This window comes from Lepisma saccharinum, chromosome 18 (genome assembly GCF_977018435.1).
Source record: "Lepisma saccharinum chromosome 18, izLepSacc3.1, whole genome shotgun sequence".
Taxonomy (NCBI): Eukaryota; Metazoa; Arthropoda; class Insecta; order Zygentoma; family Lepismatidae; genus Lepisma; species Lepisma saccharinum.
Genome location: NC_139246.1, coordinates 53,070,875 through 53,084,661, shown reverse-complemented (window position 1 = coordinate 53,084,661; position 13,787 = coordinate 53,070,875). Strand labels below are relative to the sequence as shown.

At 38.3% G+C, this 13,787-nt stretch overlaps 1 protein-coding gene across 1 annotated transcript in view; it reads right to left on the bottom strand.

The window, feature by feature from the left end:
- The window catches only part of LOC146002076 (uncharacterized), a 41,067-nt gene extending 33,083 nt beyond the window's left edge, over window positions 1-7,984 (bottom strand). The window contains exon 1 of the mRNA XM_083139791.1: window positions 7,911-7,984. Coding sequence (XP_082995917.1) covers window positions 7,911-7,958 — 48 coding nt within the window. The 5' untranslated portion in view covers window positions 7,959-7,984. The remainder of the gene's footprint in view (window positions 1-7,910) is intronic.
- Window positions 7,985-13,787: the final 5,803 nt, after the last annotated feature.

Below are 13,787 nucleotides of genomic sequence, written 5' to 3'. Positions count from 1 at the left end.
GAAGCTTCCATTGCAAATTTACTATTACAATTCACTTATCGCCGTAAGGTTAGGCAACACACATAACATCTTTCAGGGAAGCGAGCATTTCAGGATCTAGTTGTTCAATTTATATTGCCGGGTACTGTACATTAATTTGTAATTTTCTATTTTCGTCGCTTGTCGTGAACTACAGTTGACGAACTGTATCTTTGCGGGCAGCCTTGGCAGCTTAGCGCAAGGAGTAGCATTTTCGTAGCAACCACGCACAACTCTTACAAATTAAGAGTGAAGGGCGGTGGCTAAAGCAGCCTGTAACTTCGCCCCCTTGTTATTGTGCAGCAGGATTTGGTCATGGTTCACCCGCAAAGATACAACTCGTCAACTGTAGCGATTGTCACAACGCACAGCAAAACCATTTGAATCAGGAGTTTATGAAGAAATGTATCATTGCTATTTTTGTCATTTACTTTCCTCATCCTTATGGGGCTTGGTGGTGGTGATTAATATAGAGAAAAGAACAGAGCAACTATTGAAAGGAATATTGCGAGTAGCAGCGGTAGCTCAGTCGATTTCGACCTCCGTGGCGGAGTGGTTCGATTCCAGGCTCGGACATGGATGTTTGTGTTCGTCTGTCCTGATGAAAAGTGAGAATTGAAATAAATTAACATGTATGAATTTTATGTGTGGGGAAGGCTGCCGCTTAGAGGTTTCTCTATTTAAATAAAAAAGTCGTTAAGGCGTCCGACGACCATGTGTGGCACTGCGTTCGATCCGCAGCGACAGAGAACCGGGGTTTTTTCCACCTGTTCAAGCGTCGTATAAAGTGGGTACCTGGAGGAAACTTTTGGGGGTAAAGGAGGCCATGGGCGTGGTGCTGATCACATCACCCCCAACATTCGGCCATGATGAAGAAAGTGTGGGGCCCTAAATCCACACACCCTATACGCCTTCGTGGCGTGGTGCAAAGCACAAGGGAGCAATTTACTTGTTTACACTTTTAATACACCCTACAGACACATTCCCACCCAACAGCGCCACCTAGAACAGAATGCAAACAACAGCAACATGGGCGTCCGGAAAGGGGGGGCAAGGGGGGGGCCGTGGCCCCTCCTGGAAAATGAAAGTCAACCAAACATTATATATTTTTGACATATAATTTCATTTCAGCCACAACAATATTTATTAATTATTGTATGAATATCATAAATTCAAAATTAAGCAATGTTTTTGGAGGGAACAATACTATTATTGGGGAAACTATTATTGGGGAAAATGTGCCTTGTTTGACCCCCTAGAAAAAATACCTTCCTTGCCCCTCCCTGGAAAGAATCCTGCTCACGTCCATGAACAGCAACGTAAATGCTTCACGAGTCTACGTGCCCATTTCTTGCACTAGAGAAAGTAACACCTTTTCTCCTTTTCAGAAAAGCTTATTTCTTATTCCTGGTGCGTAGGTCTCTCGATTTCCCCCGAAGGAGAAGCCTTCCTTTTCCTTTTCTCTGAATCATCGGCCGTGGCTCCTTCCCTCGGTCAAGGCTTCGGGGGGTCAAGGCCAGTCGGTCTGCTCCCGCGGTCTCGCTTAATTAATTTATTGCCAGGAATTGAGCAATTAGTAGCGAACGGGTTTACATTAATATTTTTGTACATCTGGGGATATGAATTCGTAATTCCGTTGCAAATTCTGAACATTCATTTTACAAAACAACACACGCATTGTCCGCTTCAAAAGATCTCGACGTTAATGTTATTTGCACCCTGGAAGCTACCGGAGCTACAGAGCATTCTCTGACATTCGCTACGAGACTCGGCGGCAAGCGGCCCGGCATCAGCGCTTGTCTTTCCCGGTGAACGGGTCCGCGACAGTAGCTTATATTAAACCTCGTAAAAAAGTTTAGAGTAACAGGGTCAGTTCTGAATAAAAGTGGAAAGAAAAATGTGGAAATAAAGTATACAAAGACAATCCACACACCATCCGTGAGTTAAAAGAGAGTATTGTACGAAAAATCGGGATAATTACAGTAGACGAACTTGCACGTGTAAATGCCAATTTCCTTCGGAGATGCCAGGAATGTGTTGCAGCAGAGGGACATCATTTTCAACACCTTCTGTAGTCAAGGTTAGTACTAACTAACTAACTAACTAACTCTCTAGCCTTCTTAAACCCGAAGGTTCATGGCTGCAGCAACACAGGCCTTCCATGTTTCCCTATCTTGAACAAGTTCTATATACTCTTTTCCATCCCTACCGATTTCCCTTAGGTCCACCTCAACGTTGTCCCTCCATCTTCGTCTTGGCCTTCCTACAGGTCTCTTACCATCAGGTTTCCCAACAAGAATCCTGTAAACTCCTCTTTCCTCTCCCATTCGTGCCACATGGCCTGCCCACCTAAGTCTTCTTGATTTCATTATTCTAATAATATCTGGACATGAATACAAATTATGTAGTTCTAAATTATGTAACCTTCTCCACTCACCTGTCTCCTCATCCCTTTTAGGTCCAAAGATTTTCCTAAGGATCTTATTTTCAAATACTCTCAATTTATGTTCCTCTTTCAATGTAAGGGACCAAGTTTCACACCCATACAATACTACAGGCAAAATTACTGTTTTGTATATTTTAACTTTTAGTTTCTTAGATATTAAACGAGAAGACAAAAGTTTATGAAGAGAGAAGTAACATGCATTTCCTGAATTAAGCCTACTTTTTATTTCTTCTTTAATATAATTTTCATTTGTTAATATTACTCCTAAGTATTTGAATTTGGAAACTGGTTCAAACGAGTTGTTATCAATAATTAGATTTTGATTATTACCTAACACTTGGTTTCGGCCTGTAAGCATATATTTAGTTTTCTCTTTGTTAACTTCCAAACCTATCTCTTTAGCAGCTTTGAAAAATATTTTAGCATTATTCTTAATTGTATTCACATCATCCCCCAGTAAGTCTACATCATCTGCATATGCTAACAACTGAGTCACACCATTTAATTTTAGTCCTTCTTTAGTTTCTTTTACCTTCCTAACAGCATATTCTAAGGCAAAATTAAAGAGCAATGGAGATAATGCATCTCCTTGTTTTAACCCATCATGAATTGTAAATTTGTCAGACATATTAATACCCACACAAATTTTACTTTCTGTTTCACTGGTGCATACTTTTATCATACTAACAAGCTTCTTAGGTATTCCAAACTCTACTAATATATTATATAATTTATCTCTTTTGACCGAATCATATGCTTTTTTGAAATCAATGAATAGCTGATGGACATTTTGATTATATTCCCACTTTTTTTCAAGTGTGTGTCTGATGTGAAAAATTTGATCTGTAGTTGATCTGTTACGTTTAAATTCACATTGATAATCACCTATAATTTCAAGGTTAGTACACAATATGAAAACTGTAATTTTAATAGCCGACTCTAGCGACTGTCGCTGACCCGTTCACCGGGAAAGACAAGCTCTGATGCCGGGCAGCTTGCCGCCGAGTCTCGTAGCGAATGTAAGGGAATGCACTGTAGATATACCAAATTTCATGTATGGATAGACTTCCCAGAGAATAGCGCATTACTGTAATATTACAGTAATAATAATTACTGTATTTGCCGGCGTGTAAGACGCACGTTTTTCATTTATAAATAGGCCTGAAAAACAGAGTGAGTCCTATACGCCGATGCTAATGTTTTAATTACCTTCGTCTCTGGAAATGTTCTCTGTTCTAAGTTAGACAATTTCCTTGCGGTGTGTGGCGAAGAGGATTAATAATGTATTCTTTCCTAGTTACGTTAGGTAAGTTATTTGTTGAAAGTAGTCCTTCACATTACTTTAAATTTGAAATACTGTACATTAATTCCACTATTAAGTGATAAAGCTTTTTCCTCAAACACATGTCTTATACGCCTGCAAATATGGTAACTGTTAATGTCTGACTCCTTAAGAGACAACAATTTGTCTAAACTGATCTGCCGATAACTCAAAAAGTGAAAAATCTAAAGTTGAAGGTTAGCAAATGATAGATTAACATGTAGGCCTACTTAAACTGAAAGATTTACAACTGCTACTTATACTTTTTAAATTTTTAACCTTGTCATAGTTTCGAATGATGAAAAAACTGTGAATTATTAACTCCAATTATTCAAGTTCATTATTAAGTTCTCAGTTGTTGAGCTCGCTTGTCCGTTCTAGTTAAATAAATTCAATAAACTAGTCCCACAGTTTATTCGGATTTGATTTGATTTGAATATTTGGGTCCGTCAGCACTTAAAGGTTATTTTGCACCCGTCACGTTATACGGGTCCACGCCCTTGCCTTACCTAAATATAACTGTAATGTTGTTAACTAAAATATTAAAACATTCTGACTTCGGTTAAAAGCTGAGGCTGTAAAAGGGCACTCAGCTCACATAAGGACAAAGCACAGACGCCAGAGCCTCGTTAGTCTGCAAAATGCAGTGCAGGGTGTACTACGTGGAAGTGAGGTTGACTATTGGGTGAACTACGTGGAAGTGAGGTTGACAGTTGGGTGTCCTATGTGGAAGGATCATCCCTTACACTCCAGTTTTTTTCGGAAACCACTAAAGACACAATGATACAATTTAGTAGGGGTGTAAGAAAGACACCAAAATGTCAACCTCACTTTCATATAGTACATCCTGGACTTCAGTTTGCAGACTAACGATGCTCTGGCGTCGGGATCCATGACCAGTTAATCCTCTATGGGACTTCGTTGTGTGTTGTCCATATGTATTCGTGATTGTCCCTTCATCCCTTTCTACTTTCTACTGTTCTCCGATCTGGTCTATGGCATGCCCCTCAAATTCAGATAGACTAATTTCCGTCCTCAATTTCTTCCTGGCCATTGTTCATCACCGCATTCCGTCCACAAAAGACTTGCAAAATTCCACCCTCCTGCAAATGTTAAATATCCAAACTCCTCAAGAGAGACATAGACTGGCTGACCATATATTTCTACATAAAATAGTGAATGGCAACACCAGAAGTGACCGCCTTCTTCAGGAAATTCACTTTCGTGTGCCTGCCCGCTCAACAAGAAGCACTCAACTTTTTGCTTCTCAGAAGCCGAGATTGTGCCTCATCCAGCGCTCTCTGTTCCATAGACTGCCCAGTGAATATAATAATCTAGGAAGCCAAATAGACATTTTTGAAAATCTTGACCGCTTTAGAAGAAAGGTAACTAAAAGTATGTAAGTCTCTTAACCACATGTCATATTTGTATGTTATTATTTTTGTTGTATTATGTTATTATTTTGTCCTCAGATTTCGTTCCAATGTAAAATGGCTAACGCTGTATTTGGAATCTTCTATTAAATAAATAAATAAATCATCCTCATCTTCACAATTAGCCAATAGTGGCACAAATGCGAAGTAAAATTAAGTAAATCAATGAATCATAACATTTAGCAGAAGGAGAAGCCTTCCTGAGACGAGATAAACAATTTGAATCAGTGCGTCCATCTGTCCATGAGAGCCAAACAACTTTTTAACTATTAATTCGATATCTTTCGAGTAAGTAGCTACATCGACAAAATGCAACCCAGAGACATAAAGACTCAGCAGTAAGTTCTCATTGACAATCAAACCAATCGATATAAACTAATGGATATAATTTTAACAACATATCCTTAAAAAAAAGATGCAAAATTTTAGTAAAGGATAAGGAAACGGACGTCACGAAGTATATTTTCTTTAAAAAGTAGTTACTGGATTTCGTTTCAGAATTATGTAAAAAAATTGTATTTATATTTGGCATGGTCTCCATGTGTAAAACTATAAAACCATTTGTTCAACTTTTTCTAATTCAAGCAGTAATTTATCTCGCTTTCCACCCTACGTCCTCCTTCCACTAGAACCATATAAATCATGGGAAACAGGTTATCCTGAGTTCGTAACCCTTGTAAAGCCTGGATAATTACTAATTCATCTCAGCCTCATTTTCTTTTGCGAAACATATCTGTCAGTAACCAAGCCAAACCATTGTTGTTTTTTGTTAGTTTTGTATGTATTTCTCATTGTTACTGTTTTTAAGACTTGTATGCCTCTTTAAGCTAATCGTGACGATAAAAATTATTGATTAACGACTTTGTTTACATGGCGAAGTTAAGGCATTAATGCCTTCTCTTCCACTTAAGGCTCGGCTGGACCTTTGGCATGCAAATGAGTGATTTTTTTCAAATTTTCCTCTCCATTCGAAAAACTTCTTGGATATTTCAAAATATGAAACATTACATCAGCTTAGAATTCCTTCTAGAGCATTGACGTGAATTTTCGTGTAGTTTTCTTTCATTGTTGTCTAGATATTATCAATAGTTTTGTGATTACATAAGTCTATTAAAGTATTGATAATATCTAGACATCAATGAAAGGAAACTACATGAAAATTCACGTCAATGCTCTAGAAGAAATTCTAAGCTGATGTAATGTTTCATATTTTGAAATATCCAAGAAGTTTTTCGAATGGAGAGGAAAATTTGAAAAAAATCACCCATTTGCATGCCAAAGGTCCAGCCGAGCCTTAACCATTAATTACAGGGGTCAATTGTTTTCTGTACAATTAATTGTATATAATTAAAAAATGAAAAAAATATAGATGAAAAATAAAATAACAAAAGGATAATAAAGTAATGAAAGTAGAATGAAAATAAAATGAATTCAATACAGTTTGAATACGAGTAGCCAAGTCGTGGATTAACCATTAATTAGGTACATTGCTCATTATTTTTACTAACACAATGAAAAATATTACTGAAAAGTAAAATTAAAAATAAAAGCACTACAGTTTCTATGGACACACAAACACACACATATTTCCACACTAATACCTACATAGAAAGCAGATTTCGTGAGCTAAATGTATAATCTAGGCCCAATTGTTTTGCATGTATACTTTTAATTGTCTTTTGAATGTTACAACTGAGGAGGAGGCTTGGATTTCGGGGGCGTCAGTCTGTTCCAGTGTCCTGCAGAGGTATCGGTAAAAGAATTGGCGTAGAAGTTAGATCTGTGGATAGGGATGGATATCAGAGATTTTTCACGTGATCTGGTGTTGCGGGAGTGAAAGTCGGAAAGATATTGAAACCGCCTGGAGAGATATTTTGGGTCTTTTATTTCTAGGGCTTTGTACGGTAGGACAAGGTTGCGATAAATCCGTTTATCACTTAATTTCAGCCACTCGACCTTCGCATAATACGATGTCAAATGTTCAGAATATTTTATGTCGAAAACGAAACAGAAAGCTGAAGGCGTCTATATTGTTCGTGATTAACGTCCGAATAGACAGTGTCACAGTAATCAATTATAGGGAAAACAAGAGATTGTACAAGTTGTGTTTTTGTACGTTCGGGGAGGAAGCTTTTAAGCCGGTAAAGAAAGTGTAGTGCACCGAAAGCTCTTTTACACACGGAGTTTACGTGTTCTCTCCAGGTAAGATTATTGTTGAGCGTAATTCCCTTAACACAAGTGGAGAGAGGCAAATGTTTATCATTGACCGTGAGCTTGGGGAGATTGAATTCGTCAATTTTGTTCAGAATCTTCGGGGAGCCTACGATGATTCTATGAAAGGGTAAACACAGTGAAATATCCATGATCAGGTCAGGATTCGTACCCAGACTATTCGATGTAGAGTTTGTGGGTAGGTGCAAGACCACAGAGGTGGCAGTTGGTATTGTTTACTGCCATTTGCACTTCTTTTCGAGAGCGATTTGGCTCAATTTTTATGTAACTTTAGAACAACTGTTGGTAGTCACTATGCAAAACCATTTCACTAAAATAATTTGAAGAAATTAACTTAGAAACCACATCGTCAATTGTCACACTTCATCTTCGGCGACCGATACTGCATTCGATTGCACAGGCGAAAGTCCTCAAAGGTTCGTTACTCTCGTCCTACGATAAATCACACAACAGTACTCACCGCTAGTATCTTCATTCCTAGCGAGTTCAAGGTCTTGGTCCAACTCATGTATTGGAGTGAGGCGAACGGCGTGAGAAAACAACTTTATATATGTCGGCGGGGCAGAGAAAACTCGGAGCGGCCCCCCCGAAGCGCTTTAGGCGAACAGGTTGGCCAAATGCAGGTCAGTTGCTACGCTGTGATCTGCTTTTTACTTCACCTGCAGCCACGCTGCTGCTTTGAAAGGGAAGATCAGTTTTGCCAGGTTCCTGTTAGTGACTTCAACTAGCTCATCCACAGGAAGCCTCCTCTGTTTTTTGCTTCTTCCTTTCGTTTTCCAACATTGTTTTCAAGAAATGTTTACATGTTGCATTTTTCGTTTTCGAGTCGGATTTTTTTTATCAAAACTATTCCTGCGAAGCCTTGTCTTGAGGCATTCAATTTTTACGATGTTCATTTCACTTGGTAAGTGATACAATTTGTTCCTTCGAAGGCTGTCGAGATGGCGCTAAGCAGGTCAAACAACAGAGTCAGTGAAATGATTGTGCTACATATCGTGTGTTGGTGTTATTTCATGCTCATGAATATTAATCACACGAATAATATTATCAAGATGTTCGTGCACGCTGAATGCTTCCTCATATGAATTAAGGTATTATGGAAGTTGTCCTCGTGAAAATATACTTCCCTTCTCCAGTTACCATGATTCTCCCATCTCGTTGCCATTTACCATAACTACACAGCACAGGATAATTTACAAACTACCTTATCATAACTATGCGTTTCCTATTGTTTTCGGCAATATATAGCGGTTGGAATTAGTATCACAACTTTTTTCTTCTTCTTCTATGTAACTTAACCTAACCTCACCTCACATTGTCTGTGCTCACAGCAATGACGTCACGTCACGTTAGCCAATCGGATTGCTTAATCCTGTTGTAGTAGCCATAGCACTGCGTCTTGTCCTTGCGAGTAGCATTGGAATTTGAATTTAAAATTTTGGGTGCGTCAGCACTAAGGTTATTTTGCACCCGTCACGTTATACGGGGTCCAGACCCTTACCATAGTTGAATGGCTTATTGCAGAAAGGGACCTGAGTCACATTTTTGAGGTAGCGGAGTTAATTTTTTCATCTCCACTGTGTCTAGCAGCATACTGCAGGGGGGTGCATTGAGGGTTGCAAAATTAACTATTCATTATGTTGAATATTTGAGCCAACAACGGCACATTTCTTTCTTACACTATTAATATTATACGATTTTTCATTGTTTTTCTCAGAATTGTGCAAAAGTGACTCAGGTCCCTTTCTGCAATAAGCCATTCAGTTAAAATAACATAACTGTAATGTCGTGTAACTAAAATATTCTGACATATGTTAAAAGCTGAGGCTACAAAGGTGCACCCAGCACACATAAGGGCAAAACACAGGACAACACACAGAATTATACTGGCCAGACGCCAGAGCCTCGTTAGGCTGCAAAATGCAGTCCAGATGTACTAAGTGGACTTGACAATTTTGTGTACAGTCACGGACACAGTTGGGTTGTAATGATTCCATTGAAAGTCAATGTATTCATTTCAAGCCAGAAGTGTCAGAAACTGTACTACGTGGAAGGTCACCCCTTACACCATTTATTATATTCGAATAATACCATTCTATCCTAGCACATACTTAGCTTTCGGCATACACAGTGTTAGGTTTGTGTACTGTGCTGAGAGAAGTGAGAGCGTCAGAAAAAAATAATGGGGGAATATTCTCTAGCAGGATAATGAATGACATTTATAATGCACATAAATACTATACAAAAATTCAAATTTGGGCTAAATGAGCAATTATTTTATTATGACGTGAGTGCCATGTCGTCGGGAGTGGTCGTTCAAAGTGATTAAGTATACCCTGTCCCAGCTAACTGTGGAGCAAGGCGGCGCATAGCGTCAGAGAAGCGAAGGATATCGAGTGGCCAGAGCGAAACAGTAAACGCTCCTGGGAAGGCTGGTAACTACAGACGCTTTCCTCCACTCCACGTAATTCCTTTCCTCTCACGTGTTCATTGGTGGAGCCGTCTCGCGTCGCTACTTGCGCAGAGACTTGTTTTCGTTTGCCTGCTCCACAGTTAGCTGGGACAGAGTAAACACAATTCAAGTAATTTGAATCCAATAGGCCGAATCTAAAACCGAGTTTCCCCCAATAGGATTGACACACTGCTTCTTTTTAGGATAATTATACAGTTTTATTATTTTTCTCCAAAAGTAGTAAAGTATTTTTAATGTGACTTCGCATGATTGTATAAAGATTACAGTACTAAACAATATATTTTTCCTTCACTCCGGTTTTATTGTGGCCATAATGACCTGAAATTTAAAATTTCTTCAGGAAACACACATTGCGATGCAGGGCGTCGCCTTGTAATCAAGGTGTTCCGGGTTCGATACCCGGTGTAGGCACATAGTGGCTCGGATCCTACTTAAAAACCTGTAGGTCCACTCCCGATTAGCCATTCTGTGCATAAAGTGGACTTGATACAACAACAATTCAATTGAAAAAGTTCTAATAGGAACCCCAGTATCTTCAAATGAAGGACGTTCTAAGTGTCCGCCATAATATTTAGATTTATGTAGAACATTTGTAGCAGCCGACATCCTACCGAAGAAAATTTATATTCCAGTTCTGAAAACTTCCTGTCAAAATACATAAAATTTGCACCACCCGATGAATCACCATTACGCAATTAGAAATGTTGATCCTCTCAAGAACCCAATTTCGGCGAAAAATTATGATTTTTATGAAAATTCATGGCCAATAGATCGGCACATGTTCCCTGCGCCTGTTGAGAAAATTTAGACCTGATAGTGTTGCCAGCTAAGGTAGTATGCCCCTAAAACGGCACTTTTCCGACGTAACCCATATAATCGGCAGTCCCAAACCCATCAAATGCGTCTACATTAGTAAAAAATGACAGATTAACGTGGCATCAGTCATCAGACTTCTAATTATAACCCTTTGTTATGTCCTAATATTAATGACATAAACAGAAATAAACATCTCAAGATTGGAACTTGATAATTAAATATATTCAAACTTGTAACAAGGTGGATTACATGATTAAAACTTAAACATCCATAAGACACATAAAACAAGATGCATAATCGTTGCCATGCACAGACTATGTACATTGGCCATAACTGCTAGTTCACCACATACAATAATGTATTTTATAATATATATCAATCTTCTCCCCTTCTAGAGAAAACAAACTTATGAGGGGTAAAACACTCTTGGCCTTTTTGCTCTTTCAGATTTCCTTCTTACAAAATCACTTCCTCCCTTCGAAGACAAACTTGTTCCTGGACCAAGTCTGCTCGCTTCCTTCGAATATGATCTACTTTCTAGCTTCGGAGACGAACTGTGAGCATTGTGTTCTTCACTGTCGCTTAGTTCCTGCCGATGCATTTCATTTTTAATCGGAGGATATAAATATGCATGATATGCACTATCGTCATATTCCTTGGGTATTTCTGACTGATTTGAATCTCCTCCTGTTTCATGAAGAATCTTTAAAAATGAATAGTGTACATTTCTGTACCTGCCACTTTCTACATCTCTTACTTTATACACAGCAAAACTGCATCTTTCAATAATCTCTCCTTTCCTATATATCTTTCTTTCAGGGCAGTAATAATATACTTTACTTCCTATTGAAAATTTCTCACATTCATAATGAACATTTTTAGTGTCATCTTTAATGATTATATTACTTGCAGTGTTGTAACAAAACATTAATGAACTTGGAGATGTTCCAGTTGATGGCAATGGAGTGTTGTTATGCCAGTGTATTACTGTACGCAGTAGTGATTCTACTTCAGTATTTAATTTTCTAACATCCCCTTTTGGAAAATCTCCTATGAGTTAGATACCTCTTCACGGTATTGACTGTTCTCTCAGCCAACCCGTTTCCCGAAGGTTTATATGGGCAGGAATGCTTTAGTTCAATGCCCAACCTTTGGCAGAACATCTTAAATTGTTCACTTGCAAAGGGTTGTCCATTATCTGAGACTAACTCTTTTGGAGAGCCAAGTATGTAAAATTGGCTTTTTAAATGTCTAATTGCTTCCTGAGCCGTTAAATTAGAACATTGCCAAACATTCAAAAATTTCGTGTGAGCATCAACACACAACAGGAATAAATAACCTTTGAAATAGAAATGATCGACATGTACACGTTCCATAGGTTGTGATGTCGGTGTCCATGATATAAATTGTCCTTTTGCTGGAGCTCTTGCATTCGTCTGACAAGCATCACATTTTGCAACAAAACTTTCAATGTCAGAAGTCATTTTAGGCCACCAAACTAAATCTCTGCAAATCTGTTTTAATCTCACTACGCCACTGTGCAGACCATGAATTTGAGTCAGAAACTTGCATCGCAGTGTCTCTGGCAATACAATTCTATTTCCCCACATCAACAATCGATCTTCTGTTGACAGTTCCAGACGTTTCTTCCATAAAGCTACTGCTTCCTCATTGCTTTGTGGATCAATTCCTCTTGGCCAACCATTCTTAACGTAAATTTTTATTTTAGACAACAATTCATCGTGTGTTGTATGTTCCTTGATCTCCGATATACGTAACGGTTGTAACTTTTGTTCTAAATCTGCATACGCTGTCAAAACAAAATCTGATTGCAATTCTTCTGGCAGTGGTAATCTTGACAAAGCGTCTGCTATTGGAACCTTCTTAGAATACACTATTTCGTAATTCAGAGATGCCATGAATATTTTCCATCTCTGCCAACGTGCATTGTGTTGCATTGGCACTGGTGTATTCGAATCAAGCAATGATTTCGCAGTCGTTGAATCAGTGTATATTGTAAATTTTTGACCTGCCAGATATAAGTAAAAATGTTTCACAGACGAAACAATGGCTAATGCCTCTCTTTCTCCCTGACAGTAATTCTTCTGAGCAGGTGAAAGTGTAGCTGAAAAACACGCCACTGTTCGATGTTCGCCATTTATCTTGTGCCCTAATCGTCCTCCAACACCGTAGCAAGAACTATCCGTTTCTAGGATTATTTCTTTTGAAGGATCGAAAGGAATTATAGCAGGTGTCTGAACAATCTTATCTTTAACAGCCTTAAATTCCGATATACATTGATTAGACCACAACCATTTTTCGCCTTTCCTCAGAAGTCGATATAGGTGTGGTATTGTAGATGACAAGTTGTGTAGAAAACGGCTTTGAAATGCAACCATCCCTAAAAAACTTTGTAGTTGAACCTTATCCTTTGGCTCTGGACTTTCTAAAATAGCACGCACATGCTTTTCAGTTGGTGTGATTCCATTTGCCGTGAAACGTCTTCCTAAGTAAATCTCTTCTTGCACTAGGAATTCAGATTTACTTAAATTGACTTTGACATTATAATCTTTAAAGCGTTCCAGAACTTGTTTTGTTCTTAGGAAACATTCTTGTAGACTATTTCCAGAAATGATAACATCATCAATAAATGCTGCAACTCTTTCCAATCCTGTTAAAATTGAATCAATTACCTGTTGGAAAAGCTGAGACGAAACATTTGTACCAAATGGTAAACGTTGCATTCTGTACAAGTGAGAATCATAATTTAAACATAATATGTTTTGTGAGTCTGGATGCAAACTAACTTGTAAAAATGCTGAACGCAAATCAAGCCTGGTGTAGTACTTTCCTATTTTAACTTTTTGTAAAATATCAGGAAAATCTGGTAGAGGATACACTAAACCATCGGTTTGAAAATTAACCGTTTTCGAGTAATCTACACAGATACGTATGGAATTATCTGATTTCTTAACTGGCACAATAGGACTTGCCCATTCTGAATGTTCTATAGGAGCTATAATATTCTGCTTACACATATTATATATT